Source organism: Lepidochelys kempii, chromosome 10 (assembly GCF_965140265.1).
Source record: "Lepidochelys kempii isolate rLepKem1 chromosome 10, rLepKem1.hap2, whole genome shotgun sequence".
In the NCBI taxonomy this organism is placed as follows: domain Eukaryota; kingdom Metazoa; phylum Chordata; order Testudines; family Cheloniidae; genus Lepidochelys; species Lepidochelys kempii.
In genome coordinates, this window is record NC_133265.1 from 58,253,437 (window position 1) to 58,278,566 (window position 25,130).

A 25,130-nucleotide genomic window follows, 5' to 3' on the forward strand; every position below is an offset into this window, starting at 1 on the left:
GTTCAGAAAGCTGCAAGCTGGGACTTTTTTCCCAGACCAGAAGATCACCGTAGGGGAAGTCAAAATGCCCATTATGATCCTTGGAGACGTTTAATGCTGTGGCTCATGAAACCCTACACAGGGAGCCTTGACAGCAGCAAGGAGTGGTTCAACAACAGGCAGAGCCGGTGCAGAATGACTCTGGAGTGTGCTTTTGGCTGCTTAAAGGGCCGCTGGCACTCTCTGTATGGGAAGCGGGACCTGGCTGATGACAGCATCGCCGTGGTTATATCTGCGTGCTGTACCCTCCATAATATTTGTGAAGGGAAGTGTGAACGATTCACTCAGGTATGGAACTCGGAGGTTCAACACCTGGAGGCTGAATTTGAACAGCCAGAGAGCAGGGCTCTTAGAGGGGCCCAGTGCAGGGCTGCAAGAATTAGGGATGCCTTGAGGGAGCAATTTGAGGCTGAAAGCTACCAGTAATGTCTGGTGCCCTGCACGGGAGTGAAGTGCAGTGGTTCCAGTGTTGTTAGGAATCTGTTTGCTACACTGACTTGCAGTGCCTGTTTCTTTCCTGGGCTAAGGTATCTTTTACTTTATGCAATAATAAAGTATGTTTTCAAAGCCAAAAAATCCATTTATTGAAAAGAAAGTTCATTTATTGAAAAGAAACACACCTGCTTGAGAAACAGAAAGGGCAAGGGGGTGGGGTGGGGAACAGTACAATCACAGATTTGCATATGTCCTGTTATCATACTCAGCCTTCCTGTCTGGAGTGCTGTGCAATGACTGCTGCACTTCAGAATGGCTATACTGGGTTGTGATGGGGGTTGAGTGCAGTGGGTAAGGGTCGTAGTTTTCAAGGCTGGGTGGTGAAGCTACAGGTGTTGGAGGCAGCTGTGGTGGTAAGAACTTGGATTTTGGGGATAGTGGGTTGGATGTGACATGGGGGCAAAAGGGAAAAAGTTTTGGGACAAGGGCTGCGGGGGGGCGGGGGCAGTAGTGCTCTGCCTGCATGGCTACGAGTGCCTGGATAGAGTCCGCTTGGCGCTCCATTATGCTTATCAACCAATCCATGCTTTGCTGCTGGAGCAATGTGCTTTTGTGTCGGCGCTCCTCATTCTGCTGGCAGATCCTCCTTTCACTGTCCCGCCACTCCTGCACTTTTTAATTTTCATTACTTGAATGCTGCATTACTTCATGCAACAGGTCTTCCTTGCTTCTATGTGGCCTCTTTCTGATTCTTTGGAGTCTTTCGGCCGGTGATAAAACAGATGGCTGAGATCTCAAGGTTGCATCTGTAAGGCAAAATGCAACACTTAACAGAGGCTGCATTGTTCACACCAGACAGAGCAATGATTCCCCTGTACTTAAGGGCAAGCACAGTCTACACAATAGCATAATTTGCCCATCCCAAAGCGAGCGCACATAACGCACGGGAGCCCCAGAATGGTGAGTAAGCACAGGGTCAAGCGTGACTGATTGTTTCACGGCTGTACTGTCCTCTGGGTTTCTGTGCCTTGGGGAGAGCCAACAGCAGCAGGGGGCCTCTATACTGAACACTGTCCCCACATTTTCCACAGGAGTTCGTCCTGGAAGATATCCTGCTGCTGAGGGTGACCCGGGAAGGAAGGGAGGGTCTTCTACTGCAATGTGGCTTCTGCCCTGGCCCCTATGCAGCTTGCCTGTGTGCAGCAATGGTCCCCCTGCCCCACATGGCACAGTGGTGCAGACAAGTTAGCCTTACTGGGACAAGGACCACAGTGGCTCTCCCGAGAAACCTGCACAAGCGTATTGCCCAAGTTCTGGATGAGACCTTTGAAGAGATCACTGAGGCCGATTACCGTGATGTGACAGAGCACATCAACGCCTGATTCTGCATCTAGGCATGCATTCAGCCCTAACCCTCCTCACCCCAAGAGCCCGCACTGAATAACTTTCTTCCCAAAATAAAAGCCGCTTACCGGGAACCTCCTCTGGTGTTTGTCCTTCCCGAAGCACCGGCCGCTGCGACTGGCTACCTTCCTCCTCACTTGAGAACAGCTCCTGGCTGCATGCGTCTAGGGATTCTGGGGTGTCTTCCTCTGCCTCAGCACCCTCGCTCCCACTTTGCTCCTCCTCCTCCTGCCTTGTTGAACTGGGCTCCGAAGCGTCCATGGCGGTACTCGGAGTGGAGGTGGGGTCGCCCCCAAGTACTGTGTCTAGCTCTTTGTAGAAACGGCAGGTCGCAGGGGCAGCACCGGAGCGGCTGTTTGCCTCACGGGCTTTGTGGTAGGCATTCCGCAGCTCCTTCACTTTTATCCTGCACTGCAGCGCGTCCCCATCATGGCCCCTTTCCATCATGTCCCTTGATATCTGCCCGAAGGTATCATAATTCCTATGGCTGGAGCACAGCTGGGACTAGACAGCTTCCTCCTCCCAAACACTGAGGTCCAGCGCCTCGCCATTGGTCCATACGGGGGATCGCCTGGCATGTGGAGGCATGGTCACCTGGAAAGACTCACTGAGAACACGCCACGCCTGGCTGAGCAAACAGGAAGGGGATTTTCAAAATTCCCAGAGAATTTAAAGGGCGGGTCTGACCGTTGGTCACCTGAGGGCAGGGCAGTAGAGTTCAAAGTGATGACCAGAGTGGCTAGAACAGGAATTGTGGGACACTTCTGGAGGCCGATCAGAGCGCACTAACAGACCAGGGTGTCCACACTGGCGCTGCAGCGCTCCAGCGGGGGCACACCAAACGTTATTCCACTTGTGAGGTGGAGTACCAGGAGCACTCTAGCTGCAGAGTCAGAGTGCTCTACGTGCATTGCCAGAGTGGACGGGTGGTGAGCTAGTGAGCCCAGGGCTCCTTTAATGCACTCTAACTCACAAGTGTAGCCAAGTCCTCAGTTTGAGGTCTGTTAAAACTAACATGCAAAATTAATTATTTTTAGCGAGAAAGACAGATTCCCACAGCCCAAATGAAATACAATCAAAGTCCCATCTGTCTTATACAGCACAACAGACCTAAATAATGTGTAGTATTGAGCCCCAAGCACTCTTCCTATTATGCGACCCTGTTCCAGATCAGTTCAATCAGTGCCATATCATTTGTATAATTTATTTTGCTATTAAATTTAATTTAGTTTATAATATCCCCCCCCCGAGTTTCACTGTGCTGTAGATTTTTCAGTTTTCTTTTTTCAAATCAAAGACAAACTACATTTTCGAAGCTGCAGACTGAAAATGCTGGGTTTTGACTACTAATTATGGAAAATCTGGGACTTTTGGCAACAAGGAAGCCATAGGAGATCATTTTAGTTTTTGATAATCAAGAGTCAGTGAATGCTTTTGGTACTTGAAGCCCTAAGGAGCCAACTATGGGAAGGGACAGAGATGACTTTACATTTGGGAGAGCAGGTACATGGATTTCTTCTTCCCCATCCCAGCAACTCTATTGCAGCTGGCTAATCCCTTCACATCTTGACCAAATAACTGTAGCTGCATCCAACAGTGAGAGATAAACACAGTAATTTGATGTTTCTGCTAAAACGATGAGCAGCGTAACAGTGTTATTTATATTGTCATAATTGTGCTTCAGTGTTAACATCTTGTTTAGATTAATGGGTGCAGTTCACACTTCTGAGTTATTGTTCCTGTCTGTCTGAAGACTCAGTCAGACTTCACTGTGATAGTTTACTTTCAATTTTTGAATATTTTTCGCAACTAAAAATGTGCTTCTTTTTTTTTTTAAAAATGATCTCAGAATCAGGAAGGGCAATTAAAAAAATTCAGTTAGGTGACAATTTACATAGATGAATATAAATCACATTAAACACGGTATCTTGAACATAATTATTTACCTTGACAAAACAACCTAAAAGGACCTGGACTGCAAATTCTATGGTCATCTACCGCTAATTTGATATTTTGACATAAAATTAAAAGGACAGAATAAAAGCAATTACCAAATCTCCAACAAACTAAAGTATTACATAACATAACGCAAGAGCACAAACTCCTATAATGTGGTTTGTGGGAAAGTAGCATAGTTGCATATTATTTAACAGATAACTTGAGGATATCTCCTCTGACAATTCAGTAATTACAGTGGACTAAATCCGCGGTTTTCAAAAAAAATTTCTGGCAACACAGTTGCAGGAAATTGTTGATGCCCATGATTCAATGGAGCTGGGGATGAGGGGTTTGGGAGGGGCTCAGAGCTGGGGCAGAGGGTAGAGGTGCAGGGGTGAGGCTGGGAATGAGGGGTTCAGTATGTGGGAGGGGGTTCTGGGCTGGGGCAGGAAGTTGGGGTGTAGGAGGGGGTCAGGGCTCTGGGATGGAGGTGTAGGCTCTGGGGTGGGGCCAGGGATGAGGAATTTGGGGTGCAGGAAGGGGCTCCGGGTTTCGGGGGGCTCAGGGATGGGGCAGGGGATTGGGGTGCGGGTTTACCCTGGGCAGCTCCTTGTCAGTGGCGCAGTGGGGGTGGACCATGGACCGCGCTGTGCCCTGGAAGCGGCCAGCAACAAGTCCAGCTCCTAGGCGGAGGTACACAAGTGGCTCTGTGCGACTCTTGCCCGCAGGCACTGCCCCCAGCTCCCACTGGCCGGGAACTGGCCAATGGGAGTGCGGAGCTGGCGCTCTGGGTGAGGTCAGCGCGTGGAGCCCCGTGGTCCCCGCACCTAGGAGCCAGGCCATTCTGGGGTGCAATGCGGTGTCAGAACAGGTCGGGACTAGCCTGCCTTAGCCAGGCAGCACCGTCGACGGGACTTTTAATGGCTCAGTCGACGGTGCTGACCAGAGCCACCGCAACCCAGTGCCTTACATTCCGCAACCCAGTACTGGGTCACGACCCACAGTTTGAAAACCACTGGACTAAACAAACAGGATAAAGGCAGAGTTTTTTTTGACACCAAATGCCAAGACGTCTATTGCACAGGCTATGATCACTGAGTTAACAAGCAGCACCCTCAAAATGCTGGAAGATGCTCTCCCTCTCTGTGTGCTTTTTTTTTTCCCCTGAATGAGAAGGCTTCAGTCAATTTTGAGTTTTCTGTCCTCTTTGTCAGTTCTGCAGTCTAATGAATAAATTTGAGACAGACTTTTTTCAGCTTTTATGATTCACCCATACACAGGGATAAGTTTTGCATTTGCTGCCTCACATTTGGATGACTGGGGAAATAACAAGGAAAATGTCTCATGAGGAATAAACAGATATGAATAAGAACTTACCGATTAAATGCAAGTTGGATAAATGGGGTTTTATGCAGCTTTTTAGTTGTTTTAGTTTCAGAAGTCAGATACAATTAGGTGTGTACAAAACAGTTATGCAAAACTGAAAACGGGATTATTTAGGGACAGTGAGACAAGCAGAACTGCATTCAGTGACATTTCTAGTCATGATGTAGGAGAGGAATAAGATGTTAAAAACTCATTTTGCTGTAGCTGCTAATAGCTGAATAATGAAAACCTAACTCTGCATGCTAATCAGTATACAAAAATTCAAAATCCAAAAGATATATGTTTCAGCTTTTCATAGGATTGTCTTATTAAAAAAATCCTGATCAGCTTTCTCTTCTTCATCCAAAGATGGCTGAAATGCTGCACGGTGCTACTTCTGTTTCAATGCAATTTCTGTAACTACAATTATAACTCTTATCAGCATCCCTATTTAATAGTCTTAGCAAAATCTTGGTGTAGATGCCAAGGCCATTAGCAACCTGGTTTAATTTACCATGACACTGACAGAAATTGATACGGAATTAGCATGCATATTCTAGCAGTAATAAGATTTTTCCTAAAGTTTGTTGTACAATCGTCATATTCACTCACTGTACAGAGTGTTAGTGGTATTAGTGTTACACATCTAGAGCAAGTTCTATGAACATTGCTATGATAATGCTGCCTATAAAATCTGAGGTAAAGTAAGATGCTATGGAAGAAAATCAAACAGACAGTATCCTTTTCATACTGAATGAAACTTGTCATTGATGTAAAACACTCACAGTAGTAAGAATTTGTGTTTTAATGAAGTTACCAGAAACTAAATAAAGCTAATAACTGTACTCTAACCATGGAATATGCTCTTACCTGGGCCTGAGCAGCAGCTGCAGCTGCTTGTTCTTGTTCCTGATAGTACTGAGAAGCCCGCCTATCCTCCTCTTCCTGCAGCTTCTTTGCTAGCTCTAGATCACTGATTCCTTCTGGGATCTGCTCCCAATCAATATCTTGGCTCTGCTGCTCTTGTTGTAAAGACAATGCCATCAGATAGTCCTAAGAAGTAAACTCATTATTAGTAAACACTCTTCTGCTACCCTAATGATAAGCCAAAGTTGTAACAGGACTTCCATGAACCTCTAAAAATGAGAGCTCCAGGATTCAGTATTTATGCTTCCTGGATGGTTTTTTATGTTGAATGGCCACTTAAAAGTGCTGGTTAAAGCCTCCATACGAAGTCAGATCAAGGAAGGAATTGTGACAGGAGCACCTGTATACCTTCTCTGACTCTGTTCTGTACTGCAGTATATCTACAGCATAACTTTTTTTTAATATTTATCCATATGTAAACAAACATATATAAAAAAAACTTTGTTTACATATGGGCTTACTTTTTAAATTCCTAATATTATCACCTCCCTTTTTTATAAATGTTCCATTAAACCACTATGAGCAAGCTATTCTCCACCAAAAATCTTCATCCTATCTTTGGGGGGAGGGGATTGCTCTGAAAATCTAGCAGAGGGATTATGACTTACAGACCATCATTACTCAGTGATGTTAATACTCACTTAAATTTTAAGCACGTAAGAGAATGAAGTTCCACACGGACAAAGTGCTAAAGTTATGTGAACTAGTGATTTTATCCTTTCAGAAATATTCATGTTGCAATATATTATCATTCAAGAAGAGTACTTTAATTAGCACATTGCTTTGCAAAAGCACTTTAGACCAAGAGCAGAAGAGAGCAAAACTGCAGAAATCCCTCAGAAAAACTATGTGTGGGGGCATGGACAAGTGCAGTAACATCTCTTTCCCCTAACCTAACTACCATATACAGTACTCACATTTTTCTCCTCAGACAACCACATGGAAATTCAGTTTAATGTGAAGCCAGAGAGGTGCAGAAGCAGGAATCAGCTGCTTTATGTGGCACATTTCCCCTTCCACTGCACACAGTAACATTAGTAAATGTCCCTTCAAGGAGCATTAGCTTACACTATGCGGTTGGTGACATAAGAAAAACAGAACCCAGGCACTACCAGTACTTGGGGAGAGGATGATAAGTCTCAGGGGACTGCAGATGGACAGATGATCTCCAGTGCAAAATCTGTGCTTTGACTCAGGGTTACTACTGGATGCACAGACCATCTGCTTATTCTGAATACTGCTTCTCCACCCCTTCCACATCTACACAAACTCCTTAAAGAAGGAAAGGTTATGACCTTCCCAAAAAGCACACACATATTTGGATAAGTGTCCCTCTGTCATTTAATTTTATATCAGAGGAGAGCAAAGATTTTGAATTTAAGTAAGAGAATATTTTGTCACTATTTAAATTAGCTACTTCTGATTGTTAGGCTACTGTACAATACTGTAACTTTTGCAAAGAAATTCTTCAAAAGCTGCACTTTAATAGTAATACTGGATCAAACAAAAATATTCCATTACTATGAAGATATGTCATCCAGAATTGTACTGTATTGCACCACCTAAGAATAACAGAATGTTTTGCAGCTATCAGTTATTATTGGTATTGAATTTAGTTTTCATTTTATCTGCCATGAGGGAGCTGTCATGGGAAAACACCTTTCAGCCAAATAAAATAGTAGTAGTAATAGCAAAATAAAATGGAATTTCTTCTTGATCGATAGAAGAAAGAGAGGTATTACAGTCTTCCAGTTCAGAGCTTTAAAACACGAGTACATTGAACACACTAGGGAACTTTTAGTATGTGGAAGCAGGTTCCACACAAATAATGCACATCAGGATTGCGAGAGTTAGATTTTCACCCTAGCTCGTCAAGAACTAAGTGTACATACAGATATATAGCTAACTTTTGTACAGTTGTCCACAGCATCAAGGTGCCGTGGCAGCCATGGATTTCCAGCAAGTGAAGATGCCCCAGCCATCTCTCTTTCACTCAGAAATGCCCCTTGCACTGGGAGCTAGCCATAAAAGGCTACTATACCAGCTCTACGCTACTTGGGGATTCCCCTTACCCAAGGAGAATCCTAAGTGCCCATCACTGCTGGCTTTATGGCTGCTTTGAGCCATAAAAATCACAGTGGAGAATCCAACCCATTGAATTTTTGTGGTTGCCCTGAAGTGTTCAATTCCAACAAATGCCAGTACAGAGTCATCATTCCAAATTTGTTCTCAAGCATATTTTCCCCACAATGTAACACTTCACCCTAGCAGAAAAATTGATATGCCAGCTTTTTAATGTTTAATTTTGATATACCATGGTTGTTGGTTTTTTGCATTATTTCAACAGCTCCAAACAAATTAAATCTGATAACATTAATTTCAGATAATCAGCTCAATTACAGACATCTGTTTGGGCTAGTCTCTGCTTATAACTGACTGTGCAGTACCACAGGTGGCCCCTAAATTTTTCTCATGTTTCTAAATTTTCTAAATTTCACTCATGTATTTGCAGGGAATAAGATTAAGTCTTGATTTATATTATCAGAAAATTATCAAAACCTACACATGTATATTGGGACATGTTAATATGGGGGATTATCTCAGATTTTAACTGAAGTGCTTAAATTTATAAACGCATCTGCCTACACATATTTGAAGCTTTTTAAAATATGTAAAAATGCTTCTCAAATACACTTTAAGAACTCATTAATTAGTTTTGTCTACGTAGAATGTAAGTTCTTTGAGGCAGAAACTGTCTCTTGCTGTACGTTTCTACCCTGCCTACCACAATGGGTCCTCTTAGAAGAGGCCTCTAGAAGCTAATATAAGACAAACAAACTAGAATCTATGAATACTACTGTTTTTCCATTCTGCAGAATTGACATCAAAAGGCAAAGTTCAGTGAGGACAGTGAGATCTGAAATAATGTATATCAAAACACAATTATGTACTGAACATAATAAATTATGTTCTCTAATTTATGAACCCTTACAGACAGGATAACCCATGCTTTTAAGGTAAATTACCAACAGCATGTAGAATTAAAATCCTTACAGACCAAATCTGAAGTTGGCTAGATATTGTAGCTTTCATAAACTAGCATAAGCTACTAAGTTTTTACTAATAGGATGACAGTAATTTATCAGTAACTGGAGTTCTTCGAGATATGTTGACATTCCATTCATAGTGTACATGCACCTAGAGAGTTTGAGATTGGAGACTTTTTGGCTCACGCTATCCATATGGCGTGCATGCACCCTTCCATTCCTTGTGCTCTGCAGTGAGGGCATTTAAGGGCAATGTGCGTCAGCACTTCCCACTGCAGAATCCCCAAAGTCAACTCGAAGGCAGACGGAATGGAAGGATGGATGTGGAGTGCATATGGTCAACACATCTCAAGAAACTCCATTTACTGTACATGGTAAGTAACTTGCCATTCTCCTTCAAGTGTTTGTCCATATACACTTTCCACTGATAGTGACTCCCAAGCAACAATGGGAGCTTAGAATGGTTAGTTAAACAATGACTGAAGAACTGCTTTACCAAATACAGCATCAGATCTAGAAGACTCAGTGAGGGTGTAGTGCTTTATGATGATGTGTATTGATGCCCAAATAGATGCTTTACAGATGACTGATACGGGAAAATTTTCACAGTGATGCCACAGATGTAGTTTGTACTCTAGTGCCCTGAAGCCAGAATGCCTGTTGCATAACAACCACCATCACCATGAATCTGATAGTTGTTTCCACCATATCCAGTGAGCCTCGCTTACGTGTATTGGCCATTTGCTGGCCCTTGCTGACTAATGACAAATTCTTTTTAAGTCTCATTTGGCAGTTTATCTGTAAAGACATGCAGTCTCTCGTGTATCAGAAGTCATAACTGGCTAATATGGCCTAGTAATTGGCCACATAGAACTGTAGAATTGCCAAAGAGTAGGCTTTCTGGGCAAATTTATCTAATCTCTTTGGTTAGTCCTCCTTTTGGTGTGGACTTGAGTTGTTTTGCTCTTTCCTTCATTACTGTGACTACAGAGGAAAGTGTCTGTAAAAGAATTCTGCACGCTTGAGAGGTACTTGCTATTTTCTATCTGCCCTAAGAGAGCAATGGGGTGCTGAAGTATGCATCTGCCACACAGTTTTGGCTGTGTCCATGATAGCTTTGTTGACAGGGAGGGCTATTTTTCCTGCCAAAGCAGCATGGGGTATGTCCACTAATTTATGAGTCTGCTTCTGGACCTCCTCAATAGGGATTTGAAGGACCTCAGATATCCTTTTTAATAAATATTGGAAGTCCTTGAAATTGTCCAATTATGATGCCACTGGTGGTACACTACAACCTCATCAGGGGACAAAGAACAGGGCCACCGGAGCTGACAGGCTTCCCTCTGGTTCCTGTTCTTCCATAACTTCCTGCTCTACCTGCGGTTGAAGCGGAACCAAGAAGTGGGTAGCCTCTGGGACTGATATTGTGGGTGAAACAATCTCCTGGCAGCGGTGCTGGTCCATCTGGCTAAAACTGGATTGAGCAGACCAGGGTTCCCAATAGGGCCACATGGGAATTGATTGGTATGAGCCTGATGGCCAGGAGATAGGGAACCATGGGTCAAGATTTTAAAGGTCCCAGTATTTTTCCCGTGAAGAGTGTTTGGACTCTATCAAATGTTGAGGTTTGAGGCAAGTAAAGATGCTACTGGTATGGATCTTCCTAACCCTTTGACTCTGAAGATAAGAAGAATGGAAAATGCTGATTAATGGGTGATGTTGACGTGGGTGGTGCTGTGGCTCCCAGTGCGTTAGCAACAGATAGTGCCACACCAGTTAGTAAAGTCGATGCTGACTGTAATGCTGAAGCCAACAATAAGGGAGATGAGGTAGTATCTTTTATTAGACCAATTTCCGTTTGTGGAAGAAACGAGCTTTCAAGCTTTACAGAGCTGAAGAAGAGCTCTGAAGCTCAAAAACTTGTCTCTTCCACCACCAGAAGTTGGTCCAATAAAAGATATTACCTCACCCACCATGTTGCTCTCATATCCTGGGACCAACATGGCTACAACAACACTACAAACAGTAAGGGAGATTGTAGGTCCTGTTGTATCTGGAGATCAACTGGTGCTTAGTACTTGTATGGTGCCTTCAGCAAAGGTGTTGTGGATTGGTGGTCTGGAACCAGGTTCTCTCAGCATATTTTACATTCTCCATTATGGAACAGGAGAGGCCCCTGGTGTCTGGCCTAGGTCAGCTTGGCCCTGCTGCCAGGAGTATCAGTGCTGGGGCCATTTCACAATGCATCTATAGAGTATTAGGTAGATGGTACTAGGATTAAACAAGTTCTTTTGTGAATGCAGAGTTTTCTGTGCGGGGTGCTTTGGTGCCATCCAGTCGGAATCGGCATGAGACTGAGCTTTGGCAGGAATCATTTTGGGCCACGTCGTCTCAGCAGATGTTATGTGCTGTGGGCAGGTTTTCCTCTTAGACAAAGCCTTGGTAGGTGTTCTGCCTCTCGGACTCCTGGAGCCTTGTGGGCTGTCTGAGGACACAGACCTCATGGCCTGGAAGTTGGGCAGTAATTGGGCTCTTGCAGGCTGTACTTGGGGGCTCTGAGTCATGAGGAAGACCTGAAAACCAGCCTTCCTGTCTTCCCTGGCCTTAGAACTAAAAGACTTATAAATTGCCCATTTGCTAGGAATGTACGATTCTTTCAGACAATCAAAGCACTTCTGAATGTTAATCTGAGACTGTGACAGTTCCCTCACAAGGGGCAGCATTTCAATCCAAGAGAACCAGATGATACCATGCTGTTGGTGATTAATCCCTAAAGAACTAACAATAACAACAGACAATCCGATAACTATATCTATTAATGGACTAAGCTATGACTATATAAACTGTGAAATCAGAGCTAGAACTATACTAGTAGAGAACGGCTGGCAGTCTCTCAGACAATCAGGGCTTCATTTCTAAGCTGAAAGGATGTGAGAAGAATTGAGTGGTGGCTGATTAGCTTCTCCCTTATATGCCCTCACTGCAGAGCAATGAGGATTGGCAGGGTGCACATGCACGTATGGATACTACTGGCCAAAAAGTCTCCAATCTTGAGCTCTTGAGGCATATGCACACTATGAGTGGAACGTGCATATGGACAAGCATCCGAAGAAGCAAAAATTCCATAGTATGATTTTTTTTTAAAATAATGTACATTAATTCCTTAACATGTCAAATCTGACTTCTGGTACCTGAACAAAACATGCTAAGAAATACCCATGTGAAGAGGCAACAGCAGAATCTTTGGAAAATGGGTTCATTTTTCCTAGAGAGCAATTTTCAAAAACAATCAGTGTCAGCCTTACTCTGATCCCATTGAAGTCAGTGGTAGAACTTCCATTGACTTCAATGGGACAACTTTGGAAAATCCCACCCTACAAAAGCTGGAGAAATGCAATAGATTTACCTGATCAATTTGATCCTGCTGCCCTCTATATACAGTTTCTGGGTCTGATGGAGGCCGAAGGTGGAATTCAGAGTCACAGAAATTTCCATCACCATCTACATTATGTAAACTTTCCCAGACAACTTTCTCTTCTGTAAGAAAACCCTGGTCTGTCACCAGCAGATAAAGCTGACCCTAAATGGAAGGATAATAAGGATAGAATCTATAAGAGGAATAAAAGTAGATCTTTACAGTCTGAAACATTTACTTATTATTCCTACTAACTGAACCTCCATGATTCAGTAAACCGAATGAGGATAATTTAGATTTATGCCCATGTTTCAGATTTAAAACTATTTGTATACTTCTGTTATCAGTACGGAATATTGAGATTTATATTAGTGCTCATTTCCAAGGCACACTGGCAACCTACAGCAATACAAAGAATCCATCACAGGAGAATAAAATCCTGCATATTAACTAAAGTTCCCATTCCCTATTACAATAAACATAAAACATAGTCCCACCAACTTGGGTTCTCAAACTACTTGATGGAACAGGTTCCAAAGTGTGGGCCCTTTGCTGGGAATACCTGGCTACTGGCAATGTAAATTCCAGGACAGAAAAAAAAAAAAAACAAAAACCTCAACAGATTTTAACTCCCATGGTAGGGCTTGGAGACAAGAGAGGATCTTCCAATAAGTGGGTCTCAGACCATTATTAGGTTATAGATGCTAATGTTTGAACTGCACCCAAAAGCAAACTGGCAGCCAATGCAGGTCATGGAGCACTTTTGTTATGAGCTCTCCAACTCAAGGGGAGCTGCTAACTTCAGCAGTAGCTGAAGCTTTCAAGTCCTCTTCAGTGGTGCCCCAAGTAGATCTTACTGCAGCTTTTTTGCCTTCACATTATAAAGCCATGGCTCACTGCGACACTGTCCACATCAGATTATATATTATTCCTATTATGGCAGCGTTAGAGACCCCACCAAAATCGGAGTCAGTGGGCTAAGAGCTGTGCAAATGCACACGAAAAGACAATCCCTGCCCCAATAAGTTTACAGCCTAACCAGACCAGGCTATGAGTGGGATGCAAGTAATATGTCCTTTCCACATATAGAGAATTTAAGCACAGAGCGGTTAACTGACTTGCCCCAAGTCATAAAGGAAGACTGTCACAGATCCTGGAATTGAACCCAGATGGCCTGAATTCCAATCATGTACCTTTACTTTACAATCATCCTTTCTCTCAAAGGAGAACAGTTACAGCCCACAAGCCAAAAATATACCGTAGCTGTCAGCTGAGAATTCAGGGCCAGCAATGGACTCAATATGGCCTGAGATTGCAAAATATGCTTTTACAAAGGCCAGATAAACAATTCTGCTAAAAGATACAGTGCTTCCCTTATCCATCATATCGGCTTAATCTTACATAGCCAGTTTGATCTCATCTAGTCTTCACTTTTGTTAGGAATTGACACCTAGTAGCTGAAAAAGCGTTGAGCAGCAGCATGAAGTAAAAACAGGGTTGCACAGTGGGAAATTTATGCCAGCATACAGAAATTTATAACTATAAACTATTAACCAGCTCTTAGACACCTCCAATAATTAAATTTAAACAGAAAAAAAGTTTTATTTATCCATTGTTAAGATTAACCAAAAACCTCATTAATCTTTTTCTTGGCAACTGATCTAATTAAGCAGAAGTAACAACACAGATGGTTCTCCCACTCTCAGCATAAATACATGACTGAATGTTAGGGACCAGATTTCATAACTGTGCATCAATTGGTCAGTTAATTGTTTAAAGGGTCCTTTGCATACTCGTCACCACTGTGCATGCAATCACAGTAATTCTACACAAATATGGGTACTCATTTCTGTGACTGCAAACGTACCCGCACAATTATGGAATTGGAAGCAAGGGAAGATTTAAATACAAATACCCATTTTGTAACAAATTGTAATACAAATCCTTTTTTTTTTTTAAATTAGCCCTCCTCTACTTTTATTTCATTGACCACTTTTGTAATAATTGGGCCTAAAAATTTACCTTAATTGTAAGCTTAACTGTGGGAAAGTGGATAAAAAGTTTACAAAATGTTCCAATCACGTGTATCAATAAATGTCAATGGAAAAAGATGCAAAAGGGAGACATACTGAATCAGTTCAAACAAAAAGACCTACTGATATAACTCAAGGACTGTGTTAGGACCACGTCTGGTAAAAAAAGAGAAGAGTGGAACCGGAAATCACAAGAACATAAGAATGGCCATACGGGGTCAGACCAATGGTCCATTTAGCCCAGTATTCTGTTGTCTGACAACATGTTTCAGAAAGAGCTAACAAAACTGGGAAATTTATCAAGAGATCCATCCCCGCTCATCCAGTTCCAGCTTCCAGCAATCAGAGGTTTAGGCACCTGGAGCAGGAGGTTGAGTCCCTGACCATTTTGGCTGGTAGTCATTGATGGACTTTTTTCAGAGTAACAGCCGTGTTAGTCTGTATTCGCAAAAAGAAAAGGAGTACTTGTGGCACCTTAGAGACTAACCAATTTATTTGAGCATGAGCTTTCATGAGCTACAGCTCACTTCATCGGATACATACCGTGGAAACTGCAGCAGACATTATATACACACAGAGATCATGAAACAATACCTCCTCCCACCCCACTGTCCTGCTGGTAATAGCTTATCTAAAGTGATCATCAAGTTGGGCCATTTCCAGCACAAATCCAGGTTTTCTCACCCTCCACCCCCCCACACACAAACTCACTCTCCTGCTGGTAATAGCCCATCCAAAGTGACTTATCATTCATTAACTTATCTAGTTCTTCTTTGAACACAGTTATAGTTTGGTCCTCACAAGATGCCCTGGCTACAAGTTCCACAAGTTGACCGTGCATTGTGTGAAAAACTACTTCCTTGTATCTGTTTTAAATTTGGTGCCTATTAATTTCAGTGGGCGACCTCTGGTTCATGTGTTATGTGAGAGGGTAGATAACACTTCCTTATTCACTTCCTTTACACCATTCATTATTTTATAGACCTCTATTATATCCTCAGTTGATTCTACTCCAAGCTGAACACTTCCAGTCTTTTTAATTTCTCCTCATACAGAAGCTGTTCCATACTCCTAATAATTTTTGTTGCCCTTCTCTATAGTTTTTCCAATTCTAATGTTCTTTTTTTTTTTTTTTAAAAGATGAGGCAACCAGAACTGCAAACACCATGAATTTATATAGTGACATGATTATATTTTCTGTCTTACTATCTATCCCTTTCTAATGGTTCCTAACATTGTTAGCTATTTTGACGGCTGCTGCACATTATGTTGAGTGGTAATAGCTAATTTAGCTATTTTATCATTTTGTATGTGTAGTTGGGATGATGTTTTCCAATATGCATTACTTTGCATTTATCAACACTGAATGTCATCTGCCATCTTCTTGCCCAGTCACACAGTTTTGTGACACCCTTTGTAACTCTTCTCAGTTAGTTTTGGACTTAACTATCTTGAGTAATTTTGTTTCGTCTGAAAACTATGCACCCTCACTGTTTACCCCTATTTCCAGATCATTTATGAATATGTTGAACAGCACTGCTGCCAGTACAGATCCTTGGGGGACTGTGCTATTTACCTCTCCCCCCTGTGAAAACTAACCATTTATTCCTAGCCTTTGTCTCCTATCTTTTAACTAGTTACTGATGCATGAGAAGATCCTTCCTTCTTATCCCAAGACTACTTACTTTAGTTAAGAGCCTTTGGTGAGGGACCTTGTCAAAGGCTTTCTGAAAGTCCAAGTTGACTATATCCAGTGGTTCACCTTTGTCCATGTTTGTTGATGTCCCGTGAAGAATTCTAATAGATTAGTGAAGCATGATTTCCTTTTACAAAACCTCTGTCGACTCTTCCCCAACATATCCTGTTCATCTACGTGTCTGACAATTCTGTTCCTTATTACAGTTTCAATTTACCCAGTACTGAAGTTAGGCTTACTGGCCTGTAATTGCCAGAATTGCATCTGGAGCCATTTTTAAAAATCAGCATCACATTAGCTATCTACCAGTCATCTGGTACGGAGGCTGATTTAAGTGATAGGTTACATACCATAGTTAGTAGTTCTGTAGTTCCATATTTGAGATCCTTCAAAACTCTTGAGTGAATACCATCTTGTCCTGGTGACTTATTACTGTTTATTAATTTGTTCCAAAACCTCTTCTATTGACACCTCAATCTGGGACAGTTCCTCAGTTTTACTGCCTGAAAAGAATGGCTCAGGTGTGGGACTCTCCCTCACATCCTTTGCAGTGAAGAGTGATGTAAAGCTTCTTCTTAACAGCCTTGTCTTCCTTGACTGCTCCTTGATCATACAGTGGCCCCATTATTGTTTGGCAGGCTTCCTGACTCTGATACACTTAAAAAAAAATTGCTGTTCGTTTTTGTGGTTTTAGCTAGTTACTCTTCAAATTCTTTTTTGGTCTGGTTACTTATACTTTTACACTTGACTTGCCAGAGTTTATAATCTTATTTTCCTGAGAAGGATATGAGTACCAATTTTTAAAGGATGCCTTTTTGTCTCGGTCTCTTTTACTCTGTTTAACCATGGTGGTGTTATTTTTGGAGCTCTTACTCTCTCTTTCTTTGGGAGATACATATATTTTGATCCTGTAGTATGGTGTTTTAAAAAGTTCCCATGCAGCTTGCAGGCATTTCATTCTTGCAACTGTTCTTTTCAATTTCCATTTAACTAGAGTCCTCATTTTAATGTTGTTCCCTTTTCTGAAATTAAATGCCACTGTGGTGGGTTTCTTTGGCATTTTCCTTCCTAGAATGATTTTAAATCAGTGAACCAAAATTGTGGGCTGGAAATTAGACCTAATGAGAGGATGAGCTATTCCACCCAGCGCTGCCTTTTGGGGTCCTTAAAATAAAAAAAACTGGGGGCAGGAGGAAATCACAGGCGATGACTGGCTGACAAAGAATGGGAAGGAGCAGGCTTCATCATCATGGCTGCTACTCCCATGGCCTCCTGGGAATCAGGGATCCACTGTGACATCATCAGAGTTTCATTACCCTGATCCTCAGAGATGTCCTGACCAGACTTGGCCAAGAGAGGGACCCAAATGACGTCATCTCCTCCACTGGCTCTGGCTCACTCCCAAATACCCCCTGATAAGAGACTGTTACTCCCAACCCCTCACATGTCCTTTTCCTTCTCCTTCTCCATCCCATATTTTCTCTTTCCTATCCTTTCACCTTCTGTCTAAGAGAAGTCTGGCCTAACCAGCTAAAACTGTATGCTTTGCAACATTACTGTAAGCCTGTGATCAGAAATAGGCAACTAAAAGCAATGGCCCAAACAGCCTGACACAGGTGCAAATTTCTTAGTGTGGCTGTTTTTTTCTAGCAGTCATGTTGCAAGTGAGAGTTAACACCAGAGACAGCAGCTCCATTTTATATCATTGCTGTTCTTTTCTCTCCCCACTTGTGTATTTGTCTTGTTTTGTCTTTCAGAAAATGGGATCGGATTTCAACAACTATAGCTCCAGCCCATTTCAACTAACTTCTCTTTTCCCCAGAAAGGACAGTTTTTACCATTTTAAATACCATCTAAAGACTTGTCTACATGTAAAATTTAGGTAAAAAAAATCCACACCCCAACTGCCATACCTATGTCAACCTAGCCCCTACTATAGATGCAGCTAGGTTGACAGAAGAATGCTTCCACTAACCTAGTTACCATTGCTTGGGGAGGTAGTGTTCCTGTAGCGAAGCAAAAACACCTTCCATCACTGTAGCCAGTTATACCGACACAGCTATGGCACTGCATAGCATAGGAATGGCCTAAATGACAGCGAAACAAGGGTGGTGGCAGGGGAGGTTCCTTTTTAAAAACTCTCTCCAGCTAAAGGGATCAAGGTACTTGAAAATGAAAGCCTTATTTAATACTTGGTATTTCAAATGCTTTAACTTCCTTTTCTGTATCTTTAATAAAAGGTTAAAAGGATGTTTAATGATGTGTTTGCCAGGGTATCAAGCAGGCTGAGGGGGCCGTATCCCAAACCTCGAACCTTGTTTAAAACTGTTTAATGCTGGACAATTACAGGGTCACGTTAACACTTTTGATGCTTTAGGCCCATTTATTCCTTCAAAATTAATGTACCACCACTTGCATGCATTCCTACGAGTATCAAAGTGTTCAAATACTTGCTCTTTACAGACAGAATGTTGCCATCCTTTAACTACATTATGCTAATATAAAAATATGCATTCATTCAGTCATCTTAAAAAAAAAGTGTAAAGACAAAACTTCAAAGCTTTGGCCCATGGAAAGCATGCAGCAGACCTGGTCCATGCCTAATTTTCTTTTCTGTAGCTATCAAAAATATTGTGAAACAACTTAACATTTACTACAAAAAGTTCATTTTTAAATTTTATGTGAAGAAAATGTGGGGGGGAGGGATAGCTCAGTGGTTTGAGCATTGGCCTGCTAAACCCAGGGTTGAGAGTTCCATCCTTGAGGAGGCCATTTAGGGATCTGGGGCAAAAACTGGGGATAAGTCCTGCTTTGAGCAGGGGGTTGGATTAGATGACCTCTTGAGGTCCCTTCCAACCCTAATATTTTATTATTCTATTCTATTCCATGAAAAAAAGCCTATGAAATCTAATTGTCACATACTAGATTAAAAGATTGAATTAATTTACTAACCTCATACTACAATTCAAGCAATTCTGAAGTGTTTCAACTATAGACACTAGAATTTTAATTTTATTAATAATTTTTAGACATTTATTGCACATAGCCCTAAAAATGTTGTATAACAATTTATGTCCAGTAACTTTAGATAGCAAAACTTGTTTTGGGGGTTTTACACAGAGAAATCTCATTTTGGAGCGTAGATTTTTGAGGACTGATACTGGAAGAAGTTCTGAAGTCTCGTACATAAACTACAATAATGTATAAGCCAAATCTTCCCTAAGGGATGGCTTCTTTCCTATCTGCAAGTGGAGACTTCAAAACATTTCTCTCTTTTGTGGCAAGGAGAAAGAAGTGGGAGGTTTTTTTGTTTGTTTTTTTTTAGTGATTTTTCCATTTACTCTTTCAGAATAGATATAAAAATGGGGCAGTTTTACATCACTCACCCCAACCCCCATGGCAACTGTTTTTCCTGCTTGGAAGTTTGGAATGATAACAATATCAGTAGAGATGGATTAGTGAGTAGAGTGCAAAGAAAGTGGTCAGTGGCGCAAATTATCACATGGATATGACCATCACATGTATGATCACATTTTTTTTCCCCTTAGACTGTAATGGTCATTAAAGACATCAAATGAACAGAACAGCTACAGTACTAGCAACAATTTTGCAAGTGTTCTTACATACACAAATGACATTTTAAACTTGATCTAGAGACCCCACTCTCTTGTAATGAGAAGGTAGTTCAACTTCCAGAACAATGCAATACTTGGGTTCTGCTCAGACTATCAAAAAAGGTACCAACTGTACTTTATTATTATTTTATTTTTGGAGAAGTCACTAGAACCAGGGCATAAAACGAAGTATTTTCATGTAGCCCTCAAAGAACCATGATTTCACTCAGTATCAATTTAGTGAACATTCAAATAATTGTCTCACTGCTGGAAGGCTTGGTATCTCAGGATTAGTGTCCTGATGCAACTATTCCTTTATTTCTCTCTTTAGTATCCTTTTAATTCAGAATCTGGCTAATATTATGGTTAATCATACTGAGTTGCCACTGAGCAGCTCATCTACTGCTTACATACATATCAAAGTCTCTCAACAACAGTTCATTTTGGCAGTCCAAAGTTCCTCCTCCAAAGGCCCCCCATCACAAATAAATAAAGGCAAAAGAGAGACCTGTCAGGGATTTTTAACTGGTTGGCTGACAGGCAACATTAATGCTATGCTGTTTATCAAAAGATTTTCATTTGATAACTAATACTCCAATTCTACTAGCCCCAAAACTGGTGGCATAACCCTCTCACTCAAATTCAATTAACCATACTACAAGAATCTGTAACAGCAGGAGGAGTAAAAGCCAGTACGTCAAATACAGCTAAAAACTTCCCCTTTAATGATTTTCTATTGTTTGTGCTTTGGTCTTGCCTACCCTATAGAAAAGACTATAGTAAAATTATTAAAAAAACTTGTGTCAACTAGTAACATTTTCCTCAGTGAGGAGAGAACATTATGGACCATATCATGCCTGGCACTGGCAGTGAGGGAGAGGCCACAAGGAAACTTCCCAAATTTGCAAGGGACAGAAACGGTCACACTTCTCCACACTGGTTACTGAAATCAGCTATCTGCACAGGGCAAAATAATATCTGGCATCACCCTAAGGGATACAGCAGCAGGCATACTCCCTCTCTGAGCACTAGGGAACTCCCAGGAGGGATTGGACTGCCTTCAAATTGAGCCTGTGCTTATCTGACACAATTGACGGAAAACCATTATCAATATTAGACTATTGTCTACACTTTATTAATTTTCTGTGTTCTGCCTGTAAACCAGAAAACATAGCTCTTCTAGTTTTAGCTCTGACACAAAATCAAAATTTTAGGGGCAAGTTCAGATCCAAGTACTCAGATCAAATGACCAACACTTTAAAGGATGTCAAAATCTGACATTTCTATTTTGTCTCATTCCTAAAAAGAATCTCTCTATAACTATAAAAAGCTTGCTGTAGTATTGTGTATTTCTCTGTAAGTCATTGAGATCAGCTATACACCTTTCAGCACAGCTATGGGAATTAAATAAAACACAGAACACTAAGATCAGCAATCTCATTACCAACATTTTCTACAAATTAAGTGATTATCAAAATCCCTTCCCTTTGTAATCTTCAGTAGATGGTACAGGAATAGTAAGATGGTTAGGAAAAAGTCTGTCTTTTCTTGATTAGGCAGATACCCCTATATGTTCATGAACTTTTTCAAACTGGATAAAACCAAACCAACAAAAATAGAAAGTTTCTTATATTTCCATCTGCTGACTGTTTTAAATAATTTGTCATAATACACAATATTAGTGTAATTAGAAAAACAAATTGAAAGAGGAATGCACATCTTCAAATGATATAGACAAGTCTGTTCAACGCAAATGCATTACAGACATTTGAATTACATTTATTCAGCAGGTTAAACTCCCACACCGCTGAAGTTTTATATGGCTACTATTGATCAATTCACTGCAACTCACTTTTCTGCATTCTAATGTTATAACCAAAGAGTGCCACCTTAGAAAACAGTTTGAAGCAATATTTCAAAGAGACTTGAGTAACGCAAGAGATGGTGAGAAATAACTGGTCCTATAACAATGGTTGAGTGAAGGGAAGGTGTGTAGGAAAACTATGGAAGTGAAAAAAAAATCTTTCTGAATTTCACTATTTTTGGTGACTTGAGAGAAAGTTAGACAACTATTACTCAAGACAGTTAAGTCCAAAAAAGTTTTACATCAGATATACATTGCACAATTGTTTTATGTACAAGTGATAAAATATATATTCTAGGGCTGCGGATTAATCGCAGTTAACTCATGCAATTAAATAAAAAAAATTAATCGCGATTAATAGCAGTTTTAATTGCACTGTTAAATAATAGAATAAAAATTGAAATTAAATATTTTTGGATGTTTTTCTACATTTTCAAATATATTGATTTCAATTACAACCCAGAATACAAAGTGTACATTGCTCACTTTATATTATTATTTTTATTACAAATATTTGCACTATAAAAATGATAAAACAGTATTTTTCAATTCACCTCATACAAGTACTGTAGTGCAATCTCTTTATTGTGAAAGTGCAACTTACAAATGTAGATTTGTTTGTTTGTTACATAACTGCACTCAAAAACAAAACAATGCAAAACTTTAGAGCCTACAAGTCCACTCAGTCCTACTTTTTTTCCGCCAATTGCTGAGACAAACAGGTTTGTTTACATTTACGGGAGATAATGCTACCCACTTCTTATTTACAATGTCACCAGAAAATGAGAACAGGCATTCGCATGGGACTTTTGTAGCCAGCACTGCAAGGTATCTGCATGCCAGATATGCTAAATATGTGTATGGCCCTTCATGCTTTGGCCACCATTCCGGAGGACATGCTTCCATGCTGATGACGCTTATTAAAAAAATAATGCATTAATTAAATTTGTGACAACTCCTTGGGGGAGAATTGTATGTCTCCAGCTCTATTTTATCTGCATTCTGCCATCTATAACATGAAATATTATTCTCAGATGATGACTCAGAACATGTTGTTCATTTTAAGAACACTTTCGCTGCCGATTTGACAAAATGCAAAGAAGGTACCGAAGTGAGATTTCTAAAGATAGCTACAACACTCAACCCAAGGTTTAAGAATCTGATTTGCCTTCCAAAATCTGAAAGGGATGAAGTATGGAGCATGCTTTCAGAAGTCTTAAAAGAGCAACACTCCAATGTGGAAACTACAGAACTCAAACCACCAAAAAAGAAAATCAACCTTGTGAGTATGGCATCTGACTCAGATGATGAAAATGAACATGCATTGGTCTGCACTGCTTTGGATTGTTATCTAGCAGAACCTGTCATCAGCATGGACATGTCCTCTGGAATGACGGCTGAAGCATGAAGGGACATATGAATTGTTAGCACACCTGGCATGTAAATATCTTCCAATGCCGGCTACAACAGTGCTATGCAAACACCTGTTCTCACTTTCAGGTGACTTTGTGAACAAGAAGCGGGCAGCATTATCTCCTGCAAGTGTAAACAAACTTGTTTGTCTGACCGATTGGGTGAACAAGAAACCGGACTGAGTGGACTTGTAAGCTCTAAAGTTTTACATTGTTTTATTTTTGAATGTAGTTATTGTTTGTACATAATTCTACATTTGTAAGTTCAACTTTCGTGATAAAGATATTGCACTACAGTACTTGTATTGGGTGAACTGAAAAATACTATTTCTTTTGTTTTTTGCAGTGCAAATATTTGTAACAAAAAATATAAAGTGAGCACGAACACTTTGTATTCTGTGTTAAAATTAAAATCAATATATTTGAAAATGTGGAAAACATACAAAAATATTTAAATAAATGTATTCTATTATTAATAGTGTGATTACTCGTGCAATTAATTGTGATTTTTTTAAATAGCTTGACAACCCTAATATATTCCATCTTTGAACCCTTGTACAAATGTATTTGATCCTTTATTTATTACAGCCATCTGGTTTTTATTTGTATAGTACATTAGTTCATTTTTTAAACAAGTACTGGATCACATTAAATGAAGTTGCAGATTTTATTCAGAAAGGCAAATAAAGGTGTAAATAAAGCTTCTAAAATGATACAATATGGACTGCAACTTGAGAAAAATACTTGAGAATATTTACATGCTTTAGAGATGTTCTTCAAACAGGAAGGATGATTTCTTTTTTTTTTTAAGGGGTCATTTCAAGGGTCTTTGAAAGGTAAAAAGGTTTTTGTGACAAGTTCAGTTATCCAACTACAAATATTAAAAAGAATATTTCATAACTTCTATGGATATGTCTACACAGGGATAAAAAAACCCACAGGTGTCCCAGGTCAGCTGACTCTGACTTACAGGGCTTGGGCTCCAAGGCTGAAAAAATTGTGTGTAGACATTTGGGCTCAGGCTGGAGCCTGCGCCCTGGGACCCTGTGAAGATTGTGAGTCCCAGAGCTTGGGATCCAGCCTGAATCCAAACATCTACACAGCAATTTTTAGCCCCACAGCTGACCCAGGCCAGCTACAGCCATGGCACGCGTCTTTTATCCCTGTGTAGATGTTCCCCATCAGACTAAAACTAAACATTTCTTAAACTATTTCAAAGCCAAAATTTATTTGATACCGGAGAACTGTTTCAAGCTTGAAGAAAATGTTTGCTACTATTTTTTTCTTTTGCTTTAAAAACTGCAATTTAATAGGTGTATATAAATCATGATTATCTTCAAATTGCAGATATTTTACTTTATAATAAGACAAACATTTTAATACACGATTTCCACCTCTAAGGCGAGAAAGTACTTCGGATTTTACTGATCCATCTAAGCAAGACCACTGCAATTGGCTAGTTCAAAAATAAACTGGTTCACATGAGCAAAGCCTAGCAAAGTACAAAATGGGATAAATAACTATGAGTTGCAGGAATATGGGGAAAGTCCCCCTCTAGGCACCTGTCAGTTAGAGGTCCAACTTACATAGATCTCGTGATTTTAATTATTTTGCAGTTACCCAAAAACAGCTCCGTAGAGGCCCATATATTACCATTGTTCAGGTAGTCTTTGGTATCAAGAGAGAAATGGGTGCCAATCTTGCATACAGTATTGAGAGGCAATGAGCAAACCACAAGAGCAAGGTGAGGTTTGACCATCATGTACTGTCAGTTGTGCTACTCCTGTGTAATAGCCATAATCTGGCTACTGAACTAAATGGAGCATCAGTATTTCCAGTATTCCATAACCTGTGTTCCTATGTAAATATTGTTTTTAATTTGAGACAGTGACAATCTGGAATTTGTGGTTTGTAACCAGTAAAACAAATGTACAGTTGATT

At 40.7% G+C, this 25,130-nt stretch overlaps 1 protein-coding gene across 8 annotated transcripts in view; it reads right to left on the reverse strand.

The window, feature by feature from the left end:
• MINDY2 (MINDY lysine 48 deubiquitinase 2) overlaps nt 1-25,130 on the reverse strand; it is a 117,465-nt gene that overhangs the window by 18,834 nt on the left and 73,501 nt on the right. For 7 of the 8 annotated variants that reach the window (XR_012153985.1, XR_012153984.1, XR_012153986.1 and 4 more), the window contains exons 7-8: nt 12,562-12,735; nt 6,052-6,234 (exon numbers count right to left, since the gene is read on the reverse strand). Coding sequence is in view for 3 of the 8 variants with exons in the window: in XM_073303748.1 (XP_073159849.1) it covers nt 6,052-6,234; nt 12,562-12,735 (357 nt within the window). In the remaining 5 variants the exon portion in view is untranslated. The remainder of the gene's footprint in view (nt 1-6,051; nt 6,235-12,561; nt 12,736-25,130) is intronic. The other variant, XM_073303749.1, reaches the window with a different exon arrangement.